This window comes from Tachypleus tridentatus, chromosome 10 (assembly GCF_004210375.1).
Source record: "Tachypleus tridentatus isolate NWPU-2018 chromosome 10, ASM421037v1, whole genome shotgun sequence".
Lineage (NCBI taxonomy): Eukaryota > Metazoa > Arthropoda > Merostomata > Xiphosura > Limulidae > Tachypleus > Tachypleus tridentatus.
In genome coordinates, this window is record NC_134834.1 from 45,338,613 (window position 1) to 45,357,819 (window position 19,207).

Consider the following 19,207-nt stretch of genomic DNA (forward strand, 5'->3'; position numbering starts at 1 on the left):
TGGTTAAAAACAACCAGAAGAAGAGCAAGAGAGGTAGGGAAGTGGTGGCAAATCATCTCCTATTTAATGTTGTCTGGCCAAATTAATGTAGAGTGATCCAAGTTCCACCAATGTAAATGGTTGATTATAGTCACAGAGACTACCTGCTTAAAAGGAGGGTAGTGATCTTTTGGCTTGTAACTTAAGAGCCAAGAAGGTAGAGGGAAGAGATAAAAGTACTGATATGGTAGAAAAAAGCATTCCCTAAGGTGTTAGCAATACCCAATAAATCAGCAATCGCTTGGTCATTGAAAAGCAAGATCAAAAGAGGTTGGGAAGTAAACTTTCTACAAACCTTTCAAATGCTGTCATAAATGTTTTTGAAACTGGTGGTCAAAGAGTAAACATAATCCAAGTTTCCTTCTGGTTTTGATATCTGGCATGTTGGGTATGTGTATGAGCCTGCTGAAAGGCCATGCAGTTTTGAATAGTTGGATATCTGCTAAAGTTGGTAATATCTGGTCTGGAACAGATAAGTATACTGTGGTAAATGTGTTGAGGGATCATATGAACAACTTCCTGGACAATGTGGTCAGTTACTGGCTCCATGCAACTGTTAATACTGGACGATAACAACATCAAAATCAAGTTAAAGAGAGTTGTGAAGGACAGTCTTTTACAGCTTCCACCACAGCACATGAGCCAAATGACATCAAATGTGGCTATAGTTCTTCTAAATGATATGAAAATAAACACTATCCCATGAGTCACTGTACATCCTCCACAACAAGAAAGAAAAGAACAAATGGATTGTTCTAAAGCAGTAAAAGATTAACTTTGAGAATAAAAGTATGGATATGAGCCAGAACTGAATAAGAGTGGTTGTGATCAGAGATCACACAATCCACAGAACAATTACTCCCACCAATATCAGCAAAATCCCATAGTGGACTGTCATGAAGGGAGCCAGAAACTGTTTCATAAAATCAATCAGCCTCCAGTGGTCCACTGAGATGCAAAGCAATGATGGGTGCATGTTAGTCAACCAGCAATGCCACACACCCAAAAATCCATCCATCACATAACCTGTCTTTCCTGTACAAGGAAAATTGCTGACTGTTGACAGTCTCAGGAACATCTATATGATGAAACACATGAATAATAATAATGAAGAATAATAAGGATCAATCAAGGCCTTAATCTCATCTAAACTAAAACAGAAATATCAATAGTTGTTTAATTGTACTAAAGTGGCCATTTTCAGTCAGAAGGAGCAAGAAAACCAGGTTGAGTTTTTTTTTTTTTTTGCAACCATATTAAGAAAGACCTCCATGGATCTTGCCACCTGGGTGGATGTGGCAAGTGCCAATCAAACAGGTTTGGTTCCATTAAATGCATGCGTGAACAAAAAATTGTAGTCTGCCACTCTGGGGTCAATGGAGATGGATTCTGTGGGAGCAACAGATATAGAAATGTAGACCTGTGTGAGCTGCAAGAGGAAACATCTTCTGAGTCATAGAATAACAAATGTTGTTAACAGTATTTTAACTATTGTACTTCTTTCTCCTCCAATCATTTAAAGTATGAACAAACATAACTGGGATAGAAACAGCAAAACTGAATCCAATCGACACTCATAGTTACTGATCTTTGCCACCATAACAAGCAAAAGTAAAAAAAAAACACTAACAGATTAAGTGTTTGAGCCACTGGCACTGTAAACATATGAGAGGGTTAGAAAACACAGGGCCTCACTTTGCAGTTCAGGTAACATAATTCAAAAATGGCAATTGGATGCAACAATAAAAACATCAAAATGAGAATGCTTGTAGGCTGTATTATTTAATCTTTTTAAGTGGATATGCTAGACAACTTAAACATTTTAGCTGGAGAAACCAGTGACAATTTTCAATTCTTGGATATAAAGCAAATACATTTTAATAATCCTTCCTTTTGAGGAATTAAAAGTAGTATGGAGTGTAACCTCAATAAGTATGTTCCTGATAGACTTTGATTTCAAAAGAAGTTAACCATCTGATGAAAGAGATGTTTTGGACCAAAGTGTCCCAGAATGCAACTTCTTTTCTTACTTAGAAGAGCCAAAAACCCACACTAATCCCTTCTGGAAGAAAAAGGCAGACATCTTCCTAGAAATTTATCTGACAATAAATGAAGAATGAGAAATTGAAGTACAAGAATACAAAGAGTTGGTTGGTTTGGTGTTTTATGGCTCCAAACATCCAGTAAAAAGTTAAAGTAAAATTATTAAAATTAATAAAAGGAAATTAAGGTAAAACAAAACAAAGTTTAATATTTGAATTAAAAACATAAATAGCATTAAATCCAGCAGTAAGAGAAAAACTATAGTAATACAAGTTGTAAAGGACTTTCTGTACTATAACTGTAATTATCATAACTCACCAGGAAGACTAACAGATAAATTCAAAAACCTCCATTAGTAACCTGAATTTGGCCTTTCCAATCCTGGTTTTGAGTTACTTGACATTATGGCCATTTTCTAATTTCAAATCAAATTACATGTACTTTGATTTTTAAAAGGGAATCATATTAAAAAAAGGTCTAATGAATATATTAATTAAATTAAGTAGCATTAAAAAGATTAATGGGCTTTAAAAACTAAAAACATTTCCAAGGTAGACAGTATTGCCAATAACACTAACGTTATGGATAAACCTTGGGACAAAACATGTTTAAAATGGTGTCACTGTTGAGAGTCGCAACGACAGCAAGACAGTAGAATGTGGCTTACTGTTACCCGAGTGTTACACAGACAACACACTGGTGCATCACATCCAGATAAAAGAAAATGATGAGTTAAAAAACTGTGACCAGTTAGTACAACTTCCTTTTTTCGATCCTTATGGAAGCAAGACGGCCAAAGTCCAATAGAGGGTTTTATTTGGAAAAGCTTGTTTTCACATTGCTAACTGTGAATCGTCTGCCAACTGACATGAAGCTGAGCCCTGAATACAGGACCATAGTCCATGTATGGAACAGGCACAGCAGTGATAGTGCCAGAGTAGACAGATTTAGCTGCAGTGTTGGAGAGCCCATTCCTGAAAATACCAAAGTGGCCTGGTATCCAGAAAAATTGGATAGAAGTAGATGTTAAAGAGAAATGGTCCAGTGAGTTTTGAATATCAGCAAAAACAGGATGGCAACTAACATGAAATGATTCCACAGCCAGTAGAGAACCAAGCGACTCAGCATAAATAGTGCAATTTGAGTACTGCTTAGTTTCTATGTGATCCAGGGCAAGAGAAGTGGCATACAGTTCAGCTGTGAACACAGAAGTTGTAGAGAGGATTCTGCACCCAACCATGGCAGAGCCCACACAGTCACCTGATTTCGAACAATCTGTATAAATAGGAATGGAAGGATGGTTCGAAAGATGTTCGGCAAATAACAGACAGTATTTCCAATTGGGAGTGTCTGCTTTTCTCAGATGGCTTAAAGAGAAGTCACATTTGGGGAGAGTAACAAGCCATGGTGGGATGGGCTGACCAGTGGATACAGCAATGTTATCCAAGGACAGACCCAATTCATCCAACTGCTCCTGGATACGAAGGCCAAAAGGAGCAATGGTAGATCATCTGTTCTGAAAAAGCCTGGCTCATCGAGGAAAGAAAACACAACCACAGGTGGGATGCTTTGGTAAGGAACAAAGTTTCAAAGCATACAGTAAAGACAGTTGCAAATGGCTGAGGTGCAAAGAAGGTTGATGAAATTCTGTATATAAGTTCTAAACTGGGGAAGTGCAGAGCTAAAGTCCCTGATGATAAATCAACACTAAGGGGGATGCAAAGAGAAGGAAATTGTTGTCACTGTGCAATGAGTTTCTTTTTAATTTTATTTTGACCTACATTTCTTTTTAAATATTCATACAATAAAGATTCAGTATTTATTGATACTACCCACCATTAAGTCCTACATGCTTCCCTACTATACAAGTACAGTGCAGCCCATACCAGGATTTCATGGGCACTATACTGAAACACCAGCACAAGATAATAACATCCAAAACACCAATTATGGACAACTAATAATGGCACTAATCTGACCCTTGTTGCATAGAATTGGGTGGGGGGTTGTACCTCAAAGCAATCAGTGTACAATGTTCAAGACCAAAGTGGTACAATGAAATGTGCAATACCTCCTAAACCACTTAACCATCAGGACCCTCTTCTTTCCTTCATGGGATATTATAAATAGCAAACATGTAGATAGATTTTGGATCCCAGAGGAGATGCACTGTATAGAAAGAACTTTCTCAAGCAGGTACCCTCATCATGTACTGGAAATCACACCAATAGTCAGATTTATATAAAAGTTTCTGTGAAATTTGAATATATGTCTAATTTACATATTTTGGTGTAATCAAAACTCATGTTTGCATTACATATAGATGTTGTGAAATCTTAAATAAATTTAGTTTATATAGTTAGGTGAAAGCAAAATGTAAGTGTGGTTCACATGTTTATAAGAAAATTAAGTGATGTCTAGTTTACATACTTAGGTATAATGAGAACTCGGTCATAGTGTATATGAATTTGAAATAAATCATTCTACAAAAAAAAACATAGAATACACCTCTGATTAGAGGAAAATGGATGTGATGATGAAATATGCAGAGGTGATCAACAGTGCACTTAGAAATCTTCTCACTTCTATGCTGAATGATAAGTAGACAAAAAGAGCTATCACCCATTGTTTTGTTTTTTTTAGGTGGAGTGAGGATAGCTGAATGTCATTTTTGGGAAATATTTCTACATTTTATTGCACAACAATTAAATATTTACAGGTCAACTATTTGTAAAGTGCTGAAGAAATGGAGGTTCACAGGTAACAGTGAACCAAAGAAATGACCAGGTAGGTGTAAAATAGTGACTGACAGGAGCTGACACACCTTGAAAAGACTAATGACCTCATCTTGCCATCAGACAAGAATCTGTGTTTGGAGATATGAGCAGCCACAGACTATAAGTGTTTCCACAATATGTTGAGAGCTGCATGACATGGATTTTCATGGAAGAGCTACAAATGCACAATGTTGATTGGGATGGGATAAGGCACACAGAATCTGAAGCTTGGATCAATGGAAAATGATCCTGTGGAGTGACAGGTCATGCTACATACTCTTCCACATGGATGGATGTGTTTGGGTGTGGATGATGCTTATTATCTGAGTGTGTTGTCCCAACAGTGAAGTTGGGAGGTGGCAGTTACATGACTTAGGGGTAATTCTGGTATGAACTAGGTCCATTGGTTACAATGTATCGATCCATGAATGCTAAGTCCTACACGATGTTCTGAACAATTCTGTGTGTCCTGTATGACAATTTTATGGTACAGGCTCTTATGTCATCCAACATGATAATGCTTCATATCACAAAGCCAGGAATTTGAATGTGTGGTTTAAACGGAATAACACTGAAACATTGCAGTGGTCAGCACAAAGCCCAAACCTTATCCTAAAAGAACATCTTTGGGATTTAATAGAATGCAGAATTATGGCAAGGCCAAGACTGCCCCCATCAGCAGTAAAGCTTACTAATGCTTTAAAGTAGGAATGGAGCACAATTCCAACAGCTTTAAACCAGAAATTAGCAGAAAGTCTTCCACAAGTATTGAAGCATTAGGCCAACACACTATTAATTTCTTGGAATGAAGACATGTTTTATTCATAACTATCCATGACTTTTGATAAGATAATGTATATGTCTAGTTTACATATGTAGGCATAACAATACGTTAGTTATAGTTTTTATATTTAGTAGTTATTACAACGTTTTTATAGTTTATATGTTTTGGTTGAGTATATGTCTAGTTTACACATTTAAGTGGTGTAATAAGAACTCAGGTGTATTTTCATGCTCACACAATACATGAATACATCTATTTTATACATTTAGATGTAATGATAAGTCAGCTATAGTTGTTTTTGTTTTTTTTATTTTGCGAAAAGCTACATGAGGGTTATCTGTGCTAGCCATCCCTAATTTAGCACTTTAAGACTAAAGAAAAGGCAGCTAGTCATCACCACCCACTGCCAACTCTTGGCCTACACTTTTTACCAATGAATAGTGAGATTCACTATAACTTTATAATGCCCCCATGGCTGAAAAGGAGAGCATGCTTGGTGTGATGGGGATTTAAACCCGTAACCCTCAGATTATGAGTCAAGTGTCTTAACCACCTGGCCATGCCAAGCCACTAGGTATGGTTTACATCAAATGTGATTATATGTGTTGTTTACACAGTTTTAATAATATAAGGAAGGTAAAGTTTACATGAAATCTGATTACATGTGTTGTTTACATAGGTGTAATGATAAGTCAGATATAGTTTGATGTTTCATGAATTTGTTTGTTTGTATGGAATTAAGCACAAAGTTATACAATGGGCTATCTGTGCTCTGCTCACCACAGGTCTAGAAACTTAGTTCCTAGTGGGGTGAGTCCATAGCCATACCAAAGTGCTACTGGGGGCAATTGTTTACATGAAACCTGAATGTGTGTCTAATTTTTATATTTAAGTGTAATCAAAGGTTTATGTGTTTGGATATAATCAGAAATAATGTCCTGATCTCAATATAAATGATTGCTCTTGAAATATTAAACACAAAATTATAATAACTAAGTTTTAAGTTCTTTGATTAAGAGTATATGTAAAAGTAAATCATAAAACATTTACATTTCTTACAACAGAGTGAGACAATATACTAATAATATGAATCACACAATTTTCTTTAATCATCTTATAATAAATTTACTTGTTACAAATTTTGGAAAGCATCATTGTTTTTTAACTGCTTGTAGGAAAATAACTTAATAATTAATTTCCAATACTTTAGAATACCTGGAACTGTGACTTGATTTAATAGGTGGAAGGACAGGTTTGGTGTTCAAAAGACCTTTCTTCAATGTACTCTTTATTTGTTCAGACTCTATTCACAAAGACAGTATCATACTTATTTAGACATAAACAAAACAAAATGAACAAGAACCTTAGGAGAGTACTTTTTAGAAGTTTTGTAAGTAATATTACATTGATAAACAGTATGATACAATTACACATATCTAAGAACACAGACTGTTTGATTATAAGAGTTTAATGAAGATACTGTCACACTTTTATCTATCCAAGCAGCAAGTCTACCTGAGTATGGTCAGATTTGAAAACACATTTCATTAAATTTGTATTTATTTTGGCAGTTATTTGCAGTTTACATATTTATGTATTAATACATGTCTAGTTTACACATTTAAGTCTTGTAATGCAAACTCAGATGTAGATTAATGATTACATAAAATCTGAATACATCTAGTATTCATCTAGTCAAACTACCTTTTCATATTCGTCCTAAAATATGTGGATAATTTTCATTTGCCTATAAGCAAAATACCTCTAAGGGAACCAGCCAGAATATTACAAGTGTAAAATCCTGTATCTATGAGATCAGGTAATTATTATATTAACAATAAAAATATATACATATAAAAATAGCAATTCACAAACACTTACTGCAGATATATTAATTTTCAGAAAAAAATACTCTTCTCTATAAATACAAAAATTTGTGCATTACCAAGCTCTGAAATTTGTGGAATGAAGGTTTCATTGTCTTTATCATACTGTCCCTCTGAACTATGGGACCTTATCCTTGAAGATGGTCGGTTTTCAGACCAGGTACAGCGTGCACTAACACCACTTAAGTTAGAACCATCCACTTCAATCCCTTTGTCAACAGCTTCCTGCAAAAAATATAATGATTAAAGTAACCATATAAATACATGTCAATTTCTAGCCAAGACAGAATTAACTAACAAAGTTAAAGTGTCATGAGTGCACATGCACCAATCCACTGATGTAGAGGCCAAAAAACCCTTCAATCTGAGGCTGATGTCATGACTAGGAGCATAGAGAAATTTTTAAATGTTGCACTATTTTCTTGCAATCTGACTTACTTATACCAATTACTGGTATTTGCTAACTGATTAATCATGGGGCTCATTAATCAATTATTGTATGCCCCTTTAACCCCACCTTCATACATGCTAAAAAGAAGAAGAAAGAACACTGAGCATAGGCTGCTTTCATAACTTTTTCAATTACTGCATCTTTATAGCATGGAATTAATCTTCCTATTTTCATTCAAATTGTTTTAAGCAATTTTCATTATTTGTGAAAAAAAATCACCACAATTTTTAAAAAAAAGATAATCTGGACATTTTCTACTCGATGAATGAAATACTAATGTTGAATAAATACCACCAAGTTGTCATCATTATGTTTATTTCTAAATCAAATAAACTGATAGCTAAGTAAAACATGTTTTACTATCACCAACAAATACAGCAATATTTATAATTAAGCAATATCACAATTGAAAATAAGCAAATAGTCAATTAGTTTATGTACACTGTTTGAATAAGATAAACATAATCTTAAATAAAGACTTGAGCATAAGAATACTGTAGTTGACTACCACTTATTAGCCCTTTTGCTATAATACACGTCAGTTCGTCCACACATTTACAAACATTAAGTATTTGTATTATAACTGTTGATACAGCACGTGTATCTTCACAAACATTGGCAGACTTTTAATAAAGATTACAAGCATTTAATATATAAAAATCAGATTTTTTTATGAAATATTTTTGCTAAAGATCTGTTAGTGAAAATAGAATGTTTCATTACTAGTCTGAGTGCAAAGTGATTTTGTGTTATGATTAAAAAATATTCTTTGTCCCAAAAATCTCAAATGTTATTTGTGTAATAAATAAATTTCATAGATACATTTCAAATGTTTGTTTTCAGTAAAACTTTATATTTTATTTTCTATACTCTAATTATGTGAAGTCTGTCACTTAACCAACCTCATAACCATCATAATAAAAATGAGAAAATAAATATAAATTATGCTTTTTTGTGCTAGAATAAGTACATATTACACAAAAATACAAATGTTTAGCCTAAGTAGCTTAAGTCTCATAATGCTATATATTTACATATATATATATATTTTATTATATTGACCTTCCAGTTATGCATAGCTAACACTACAAAACAGGTCACATATCCAGTAATACAAAACTGATCTTTAATCTTCCTACTCTGGGCTGTGTTTTAGTGGACTAGTATTTTGTAATACACAGTCGCATTTCAATTATTATACAATACACACACACACACACATTATAACCATAAATTTTTAAGCCATAAACAAAACACATTAAATTAAACAAAATAGGCTGCATATTTTTAATAAATCCTAAGGTACAAGATACAAAGTGGGATTATAAAATGTATCCTAGGTTTTGGAGGTGACTGAGGAAGTAAGACCCACATTGTGGTGGGGATACACTGTTTATCAATCTTAACCTCCAATTTGCTAGTCTCATATAAAAAGATTAGAAATTAAAAAATTAGGAGGTCAAGATGTGGATGCTCAAGACCACAATGTCTCACATCTATATCACCCTTCACTGCCTGCAGACAGTTGTGGAAAGGTGACTGCTCTCCCAAGTTAAAATAAGAATAAGAAAAAGATAAACATAAAAAGATGAAAAATAAATAAAGTAAAATGAAAATATGGTACTACCATTTGGGGGAAAGTGAGATAAAACTAACCTTTTGACTATCATGCAGCTTAAGGTGTACATCTGCATAAAGTAGTGCTAAGTTCTTAGATGACCTTATTTTTAACTGAAAATAATTTTTTGTAACTTTTAGTAGAACTTCTCTGATTTTACTTTCTTTGTATTTATTACAGAATAATTTAATAATTTTATCTAAAATTTCTTCTTTCATATCAGTATATCAGCATTATTAATAAAATATTTTAATCTATTACAATATCTGAATAACTGCAAAATTATAATGTTTTCTAGCTGATTAAATAATAAATCTGTATGTTATTTTTTAAAAATTTATGTGGGATAATTTTTCTTTTAATTTTTAAGTATATATAATTTCCATTCCAAAAACCATCTTGGTGGATAAGCTGTAATGTGATTAAGTTTCCAAATATATTCATCAGTATTTTCTTCAAGAGATTTTAAAATATTATTTTCATTACATTTTGTTGTTATTCTGTATTTAGCTCCTTTTTGATTATTTCACGTAAAATTTTGTCTTTTATAACATCTAAATTACCAGTAAGAATATGTTTATGAAAAGTATCAACAAATAAACTATTTTCACATTCACAAGGTAAATTATTAATATCATCTACATTTAAATTAGCTAACAAACTTTTATAATTATACATTAAAGGACCAACTGGAACTTCATATTCATAACTGACAGTATGTCTTAAGTTTTTACAAGGAAAAATATTGTTTTTAGATTGATGAATAATTTTAAAAATCTATAAATCATTGAATATTTTATGTCTAAAATTAATTATCAAATATGAAGGTTTTACTTTCCATTTTTCCTTCTCAAAACTTGAAACATTCATCAACATTTTATAATGTATATAAGTAAGTCAGTGATTTGCATCATCATTTCAAAAGTTATATTTATTTATTATGTTAATTAATACTTTTATTTTGGGAAGATTAAGTTAATAAATCTTTTTAAAAAACAGTTTATGTATATCAATGCTAGAATAGAAACTATTATCTAAGTAACTACACAATTCTGAAAAATTAACCCATTTTACTTTATTATTTTCTTTACTTCTAGTTTTCTTATTTTTATGAATTAAGTTATCTATAAAGAAAAAATAGCAATACAATAATTATTGCTCAAATTCAAAGCAGTAGAACTATTGAAATCTAGGCTTAATCCATAATGATATAATGTTTATAGTTTTAAAATATGAAAGTTTTCTCTTTGAAGTCTATTGGTGTCTTCATTAACTATTTCTAATACAGTTATTTTAACCAAAGTAAAAGGATGAATCCTGAAATGTTTCAATTCCATAGAATTCATTAAATTGTTTTTAACTTGAGATCTATATAAATTTATAATATATGTTCCATATATTACATAATCCATATTACATTTAGTACATGTTAATAAATAAATTATAGTTTTTATTTTACAAAAGGAATTAGTGTAAGTAATAGAGTGAAAAGTATTTAGAGCAGGACATGTGAGACATCTTTTGCTATTACATTTCCAGCAATATAATTACTATAACCAGCTTGCTAGCCTAAATTATAGTTTCAATTTAATATGTCACTAGTTAAAGCTATTATACTTAACTTCAGTGGAAGGTGGGACATAGTCAACAACCATTCACATACATTGAATAAATTTTAGTGAAATTAAATAATTACATCCAAATGAGTAAACAAAATCATGAGGAAAGACTGCATTAAAAACAGCAAATCCCAACCTCTGATTAATTGTATTATAACCATAAATTGTAAGCCATAAACAAAACACATTAAAATTATAGAAAATACATTGCATATTTTAAAAATTTGTTTCTACTCAGTTGTTACTGGACACAGGTTGCTAAGCCTTTTAAAATTTCATACATGAAGGATATCAAACAAATTTTTTTTTCAGGTTTTATACATACAGCTGAATAGTTAAAAAAAATCAAACAACTATACTGATACTATAGAATTTTTACTATAATTTATTAAGCTTAGTAACGAAGATTTATTTAGAATTTAAAAATTATGAAACTTCAGATAAACTATAGACACAACCTACAACCTTGAATATTTCGATCAAAGAACATGGTTGCCCTTTCAAAGACCAAAATGGCTGAAAAAAACACTTTGGGAAGATTCTAAACTGTTGATTGGTTATTCACATCATATACTGTAGTAAGAGTATATGAGGGGCTACTCATAAAATGGAAAGAATTGAATGAGGCCACCATATATGATTCACAACGTAAGCCATGTCTTAGCAAAATAAAAAAAATATGAGGTTCTTATTTTATAATCTAACTTGTCAATATTAGTAATCTGAGTTCCTAATTTTATAAAAATATAGACTTCTTATTTGGACATAGCAAACATCTAATTTTAAGCAGTGCTGCATTCAAATAACAGCATAATACGACTCACTAAAATCTATATTTAGATGTGTTCTTTTAATATCTACTTTTAAATTAAGAAATTAACTCATATATAATATTAAAGTTTGAATTATAACCTACAATCTTATTCCAAACTTATTGACATAAATTCATAAAACAGTAATTCCATAAAATTCTGAATGCAAGTCAACAAATGCAATGACATGTCCTTTGACCCCTGACCCATCGTGAAAGGGTTAAACAGTAAACTTATTTGATTTGATAATGATTTTATTTGATAATCATAACAAAAAAAAATACTCATGTTTACAAATACTGCAACTCAGTAAAAACCATAGTATACTTTCTCAAAAATAAAAATACTGTAATTTAAAACAAATAACCAAATATCAACATACCATTATTTCAAACATCTATAACTTATCACACAAACACTTTCAAAGTTCAAAACTAAAAAAAAACTGAAAGAAAAAATTTTCAGAAACTTTAAAAAAATAGTAAGTCTTAAATATATATGTTTACTTTTATTGTGTAATAGTTTGGGTTTTGCTCTCTTTACTCATACTCAAACTTTCTTTATAGTTATTTTCAAAGCTGTGTTTCATTAATAAATGATCAAATGACTCAATGTGGCACTATTACAATATTTAAACCAAGGATTCTAAAAAAACTAAGGGAAACATTTTAAAAATCAACAAAATGATAACATATTTTCAAAATGTCACAGATTCTTAGTAAAAAAAGTTATTCTTTGGGTTAGGTAGATAAGTTCTCAAATAGTCAAGTGGTTATTCTTTTTCTTATACACAAAACTTTGCAGCTGTGCAGAAATGAATACAACTTTTTTTTTTCAAGAGTTATCCTAAATAAATGTTAGAAAATGGAACATATCAATTTTAAAATTTTAGTACTAAAACTGTTGAAATATAGTTAGAATTAAAAGTATAAATTTACCTTAAAATCTACCTTTTAAAATATTTTATCAAGAGCAGAAACACAGTTTTTAGAGTTCAGACACAATAATTGAAATTTAGTTACTTTTTAATCCTAAATTATGCCCATGAAAGTGTCTCATATATGATACAACCAAACTCTTTGACATCTAGAAACAATAAATAATTTATTCGTTTATCATTCACCTATTGCAACAATACTGTGTGCACATTTCCATACTTGTTATTTTAAATAATTCATTATACAGGGTGTTCGGAAAGTCACTGTGCAGTTTTGTAATCATATTTTATTATATTTCAAATTTTGATCCCAATATGGTTTTAACAACTGAAGAACGTGTATGGCTCGTTGAACACGTATTCCGAGAAGGTGGTAGATACACAGATGTGGTACGACAGCAATTTGCTGAAAAATTCCCAGATACACCTGTTTCACATCACAATGCAGTTCATAACCTTGTTGATAAGTTTTGGGAAACAGGATCAGTGGATGATGCCAAATGCTGTGGAAGGCCAGCAAAGCTATCGATGGAAAAACTGTTGGATATTTCTGACAGTGTGATGCAGAGTCCATCAAAATCATTACAAAAGGTAGCTCAGCAGCATGATATTGGTCTTGAAACTGCTCATAAGGCCATCAGAGAGAAATTAAAGCTCTTCCCATACAAAATAATGGAGGTACAAGAAAAATGTAAGCAACTGATGATGAAAAACAAATATGCTATTGCAGATGGTTTAACCAATTTATCGAAGAGAATACAGCTAATGTGTTGGATGTGACCTTTTTCACCAAACAAGCATGGTTCCATCTCTCAGGTTAGGTTAATTCACAAATTTCAAGATTGTGGTCATCCAATAATCCTCACAGTTTGCACAAAACATCCCTACATGATTTCAAGTTTAGTGTGTGGGTTGCGATTTCCAGACGCTGAATTGTTGGTCCTATTTTCTTTATGAACACAATAAACAGCGAGCACTATTGTTCAGAGATTCTTCACACCTTCATCAGTCAGATGACAAGTGATGAAATCAATTACTCATGGTTTCAACAGGATGGTGCTACTGCCCACACATCTTACAGATCCATGCAGTTATTAAAGGAATGTTTTGGAGACCGCATTATTTCCAAAGACATGTGGCCCCCATGCACACCAGATCTTAATCTACCAGACTTTTATCTATGGGAAGCAGCAAAATCTGCAGTGTATCGAGATTGTCCACGCACGCTGGATGACTTCAAAGCAGCGATAACAGCATTCGTTCACTCTATTTCAAGCCAGCAACTGATAGCGGTGTTTAGAAACAAAATGAGAAGGATCCAAGCCTGTATTGATGCCAACAGGGGTCACTTTCAACATTGTTTATAATTGTCATTCATATTTACCTCCTGTATTTTATATTGAAACATGTCTGTTAATAAATATATAAGTGCACAGTGACTTTCCGAACACCCTGTATTTTCACATGTTTATGACACTGTCAAGGTTTTAAGTGGTGTATTTATACTTAAATCAGTTGCTGAAATGCCAAAGGGTATAAATATACATAAAAGACTATTTTTTAGGCAAACAAGTACTTAGCTAATATAAAATCATTATAGTTTTTGACATTCTTAAAGCAGCCTAGATTTGAAGTCAAACAACATAAAAATATCAACTGAATTTGTGAAATATATTATTGTTGAAAGTATACCTTAAAAATGAAAAAAACTTTACACAGAATGGTATTAATTTTATAAATTACCTAAAACAGGACAACAACATCAAAATTATAAAAGCAGATAAAGGCAATGCAACAGTAATAATGAATAAAAACTAGTACATTCAAAAATGTCTTACACCCAACCACTATACTGCTATAGACATACTGACAATACAATGCTTAATTCACATCTACAGAATACACACTTAGTTTTTTCAACCACATTAACACCATACACCCAAACATTAACTTTGACTGTGAATAGGAGAAAAACTAATCAAATAACATTTTTAACCTCAAGATCACAACAACCGATACGCAATGCTAAACAAAAATTCACAGAAAAATCACCCATACTGGACTATGCATTCCCTGGTACTCAGCACATGAAACAAAACAAAAACTCAACATATTAAGAAACTAAATAAACACAGCCATAAAACTAACTATGCTCACCTGATAAAATTAATGATGAAATTAACTAAAAAGTACATTTCATCAACATCAACAAATTTACTTCAAAAACCAATGAACAATTATGCACACACACCTACACCAACAACAAACAAATAATAATAAACTGAAAAAACAACAAACTCTAAAACCTTACACTGATGCATACCATATATTCCTGATATCAGTGAAAATATAACCAACATTTGGAAAAACTTACAACAAAACATGACATTCCAGTAAACACTAAATTTATTCAAAAACCAGGTATGAAACTAAAATCCATACTGTGTAAAAACTACACTGACAAACATAACACCAATATTATTCATAAAATACAATGCAACAACTGCCACAACATTAATATGGGAGAAACAAGCAGATAAATGAAAATCAGATTCAAAGAACAAAACCACTTTTACACATTTTTGAACAATACAAATCAGGAAACACCAACATACTAAGAAGGGAAACAAATACAAAATCAAAGAAGCCCTACTGTTACAAGAACTCAAACCTTTATATCTTTTTAATTAATAACTTAACACCTAACTGCAATGCCTCCTACACTGTTACTGTTTACACTCTCATCCCTATAACTTGCACCCAGCAACAGTCAGTTACAAACTCTCTTTGTTAACTTGAAGATGACCAGAGAAGGTTGAAATTGTTCTGTATTTTAATCTAATTAAAGTTTAATACCCATGCCAGCCATATTTAGAATACTAACTATCTATTATCATCAACATACAGTGTAATGAAATATTTAAAATTAACAAATGAATACATACATACCTTCAAAGTCTTAGTAGAAATTCACTAGAATAGTCATATTTTTCTTACTTCCATAATTTTAATTTATCTAATCACTTACAGTCATTTACACTTTTCTATCAAATTCTTTGTCTCTTACAATTTATGATGATACAACAACAAATGTCTAGGAGGCTTTGCAAAGAAATTTCAGGAGACTCTGCATGTAGAGTTGTTGATTCAGCCAAATGGTACTTGCACACATGCTGTGTTTATAAGCCTTTACAATCCAGATGTCAGCAAGTTAAACTAGGCACATGCACCTTCCCCTCCAGAACACAGGCCAGACAGCAATTTTTAAATGTACTTGCATGACACATTGTATGAAGCAAAAGTAAAATTTAAAGAGACTGCAATTTCCTTGGCAAAATTTCTTGTTATTACCATAAAATGGATACAAACATGTAGCAGTAGAATATACAGAGAATGAGCATGTTACTCGAATAATAAAAATTACAAAAAATAAATTTTAAATTATTTACTGTAACAGTAAGTGGATCAGATGCATTCAGCTAATAATTCATATTTTAATTTTATATAAGTTTTAAGTTATTAAATTTATAAAGCAATACTAAAAAAACAAACTTAATTTCCTCTAGTGCAAGAAATGTCATTTTTTCTCTATGCATCCCTTCTTCTCTAATTTATTTACCTCCCCTCCAAGAAGTACAAACCTAACGTAAATTATTCATAATAATATTGTCATTGCTCAGGCAAAGCATAATTTTTATAGCCTTCAATTTTGTTTGGTTACAAAACAAATGAACAGAAAATTTGACTCTTCTTGCCACAACCACCTATCGCATCCTCCCTCTCAAGATTTGTCAACAGTTCTCTCTGATGTTCAATACCATATTACTTATAACTAATATAAAGCTAAGGTTTTGATCTATGAAATTCCTTATAATATTACTTTGTACATTATATAGAAAATTATTCTTTTAGTATAAACTTTGATCCCACAGGAAAGATACTGACTAGTTTGGATGAATTTGTAATGGCTCTTGTCGCATAGTCAGTCTTAAACACACAGACTAGCAGAAGTTCTTAGCTTCATTTGGGTTATTAGCTTGATCTATTATAGATGACTATGTCAGTGTATGTATCCTGAACCCATATTAGCATAAAAGTATAATGTTTATACTTTTGTTCTTCTTCTACAGGATGTGGCCTGTTTACAAAGGTACCTTTCCCACCAACCTGTCATCTCATTTTAAAATTAAATAATAAAAAAAATACCTCTTTAGTTAATGGATCTTATAAATTAGAAAACAATAGTTTTTTTTTTAATTTTGTAATTTATTCATTTCATTATATACTTTTAACAACAATATTAGGTTATACTTTTATTGCCATTATTCAAAAGCTTTGTTGTTAAAATGCACTGGCTTTCCTATATATACATATATATTAGAAGTTGTTATATAAGGAGACAATATATTTTTCTATGTGGGTTTTTGCCAGAGCATCCCTCAATAAAAAAGATGTGCATGCATGTGCATATCTGTCTGTGATTTATATCTATGATTTGTAACATAACAAACCATTTCTTTTCTATGCAGTTTTTTATAGCTGGTCTCATTAAGAAAATGTACGTACATGTCGATAAGTAATAATACCCGAGTTTCTAGGTTTTTTCTTCTTGAAGCTGTGGTAGACACATTTCAGCATATTTTTTCACATAAAAATATGTGCATGCTTATGCATACATAAATAAGTAATAACACACTAGTGCAAACCCTAAGAAATCTCTTAGTATGGGTACAAAATTTCAGGTTTCTAGCTTCTTTCCTCTTGGAGTTTAAGTGGTCACACTTACAAAGACGTATGTGCATGTATGTGATTTCTATTTTTAGTTAAGAAACCATTTCTATGTGGTTTTGTTTGCTAACTTTCCTCATTAAAAATATGCATCTGTGCATGTACATGGACAAATAATAATACCCAGGTGCACACCCATCAAGGTGCATATATACAAGGATGGGTGCAAAAGTTCAGGTTTCTAGGTCTTTTGCTCTTGAGCTATGGTGGTCACATTCTTTCTTTTGTAGTTTGTTTGCTTGTTTACCTCACAAATAGATGTACATCCACTTAGTATGTGTGCAAAATTTGAGGTTTTTAAGTTTCTTCCTTTGGAATCATAGCAGTCACACATACAGACTTGCCCTTTTATTATACACATACACACAAAATAAAAATTAGACAAAACAAAATAATTCAAATGAGTTCATTGTGGTTTATTTTTTAAAAGTGATACTTTTTTCAGATTTTATCAGTTTATAGACAATTTAATTTTATTCCCTGACTGATTATAGAAAAAGAAAAGTTTGAGAACTAAATTCAATTATAATTTAAGAACTCACTATGGTTTGGATGTATCTAGCACAAACCTGAGTTAAACTTACAAAAATTTAAACTGGAAAAATAACTATGCTATGTGTCACAACCATTTCTTTATCACACAGCACAATTTTAAATAAAAGTACTCTCCTCACAACAAGAACATGACTCTCACTGTGAAGTTTTATTATTATATCTTTATTGATGTAAATTGTAAATATAGTTCTAAAAATATCAAATTCTTAAAAATAAACTTAATTTTTCTTTAAAGGGTACCTCTTTTAACATATAAAAACATTACAATTTACATCAGCACAATCCAAACAATGTTACTGTGCAGTACTTTGCAGAAAATTATTTTCTAAAATATATTAACTTTTTAAAAATTTTGCTGATTGAGGTATGAATACTATAATTAGTAATTACTAGTACAAACAGTCATCCTTAGAGCAGTATTTCTCCTAGTTACAATAATTTTACAATTCAATGGCTTTATTCTGAAGCCAGAAAACAAAAGCAACTTATTAAATATTTAAAGATCAGACTAAAACCATGCATAACTCACCTGGACATTAAGATCTAGATCAAACATACTTTCTCCTCTCCTCATGTCTGTAACTAACCAAGGACTACCAGCTCCTTCAATGTTTTTCATTAAATCAATCACACCTGGACCATTCCATCTCTGAGCTGCCATTAATTCTTCTCCACATACACCTACAATCTATAGTTGAAAAAGCAAATAGATTACAAGACAGTATGTACAATTCTAAAACATAGTATGAGAAGGTACTAGTGAAAGAGCTTTTAATAAAACACAGAGGTTTTCACATATAGCTAAAGATAGTAACCCTAGAATTACTAGTAGGATCTCTATGAAATTCCTTAGTTCTTTCACACAAACACATACACACACAATGAGCTCATTCATATT

The 19,207-nt window shown here is 31.5% G+C and overlaps 1 protein-coding gene across 11 annotated transcripts in view; it reads right to left on the reverse strand.

Annotated features, from left to right (window-relative positions):
- Positions 1-19,207, reverse strand: part of Su(fu) (suppressor of fused domain protein) — a 78,944-nt gene that overhangs the window by 16,829 nt on the left and 42,908 nt on the right. For all 11 annotated transcript variants that reach the window (XR_013015723.1, XR_013015722.1, XR_013015720.1 and 8 more), the window contains exons 5-7: positions 18,839-18,997; positions 7,589-7,754; positions 6,859-6,946 (exon numbers count right to left, since the gene is read on the reverse strand). Coding sequence is in view for 4 of the 11 variants with exons in the window: in XM_076461136.1 (XP_076317251.1) it covers positions 6,859-6,946; positions 7,589-7,754; positions 18,839-18,997 (413 nt within the window). In the remaining 7 variants the exon portion in view is untranslated. The remainder of the gene's footprint in view (positions 1-6,858; positions 6,947-7,588; positions 7,755-18,838; positions 18,998-19,207) is intronic.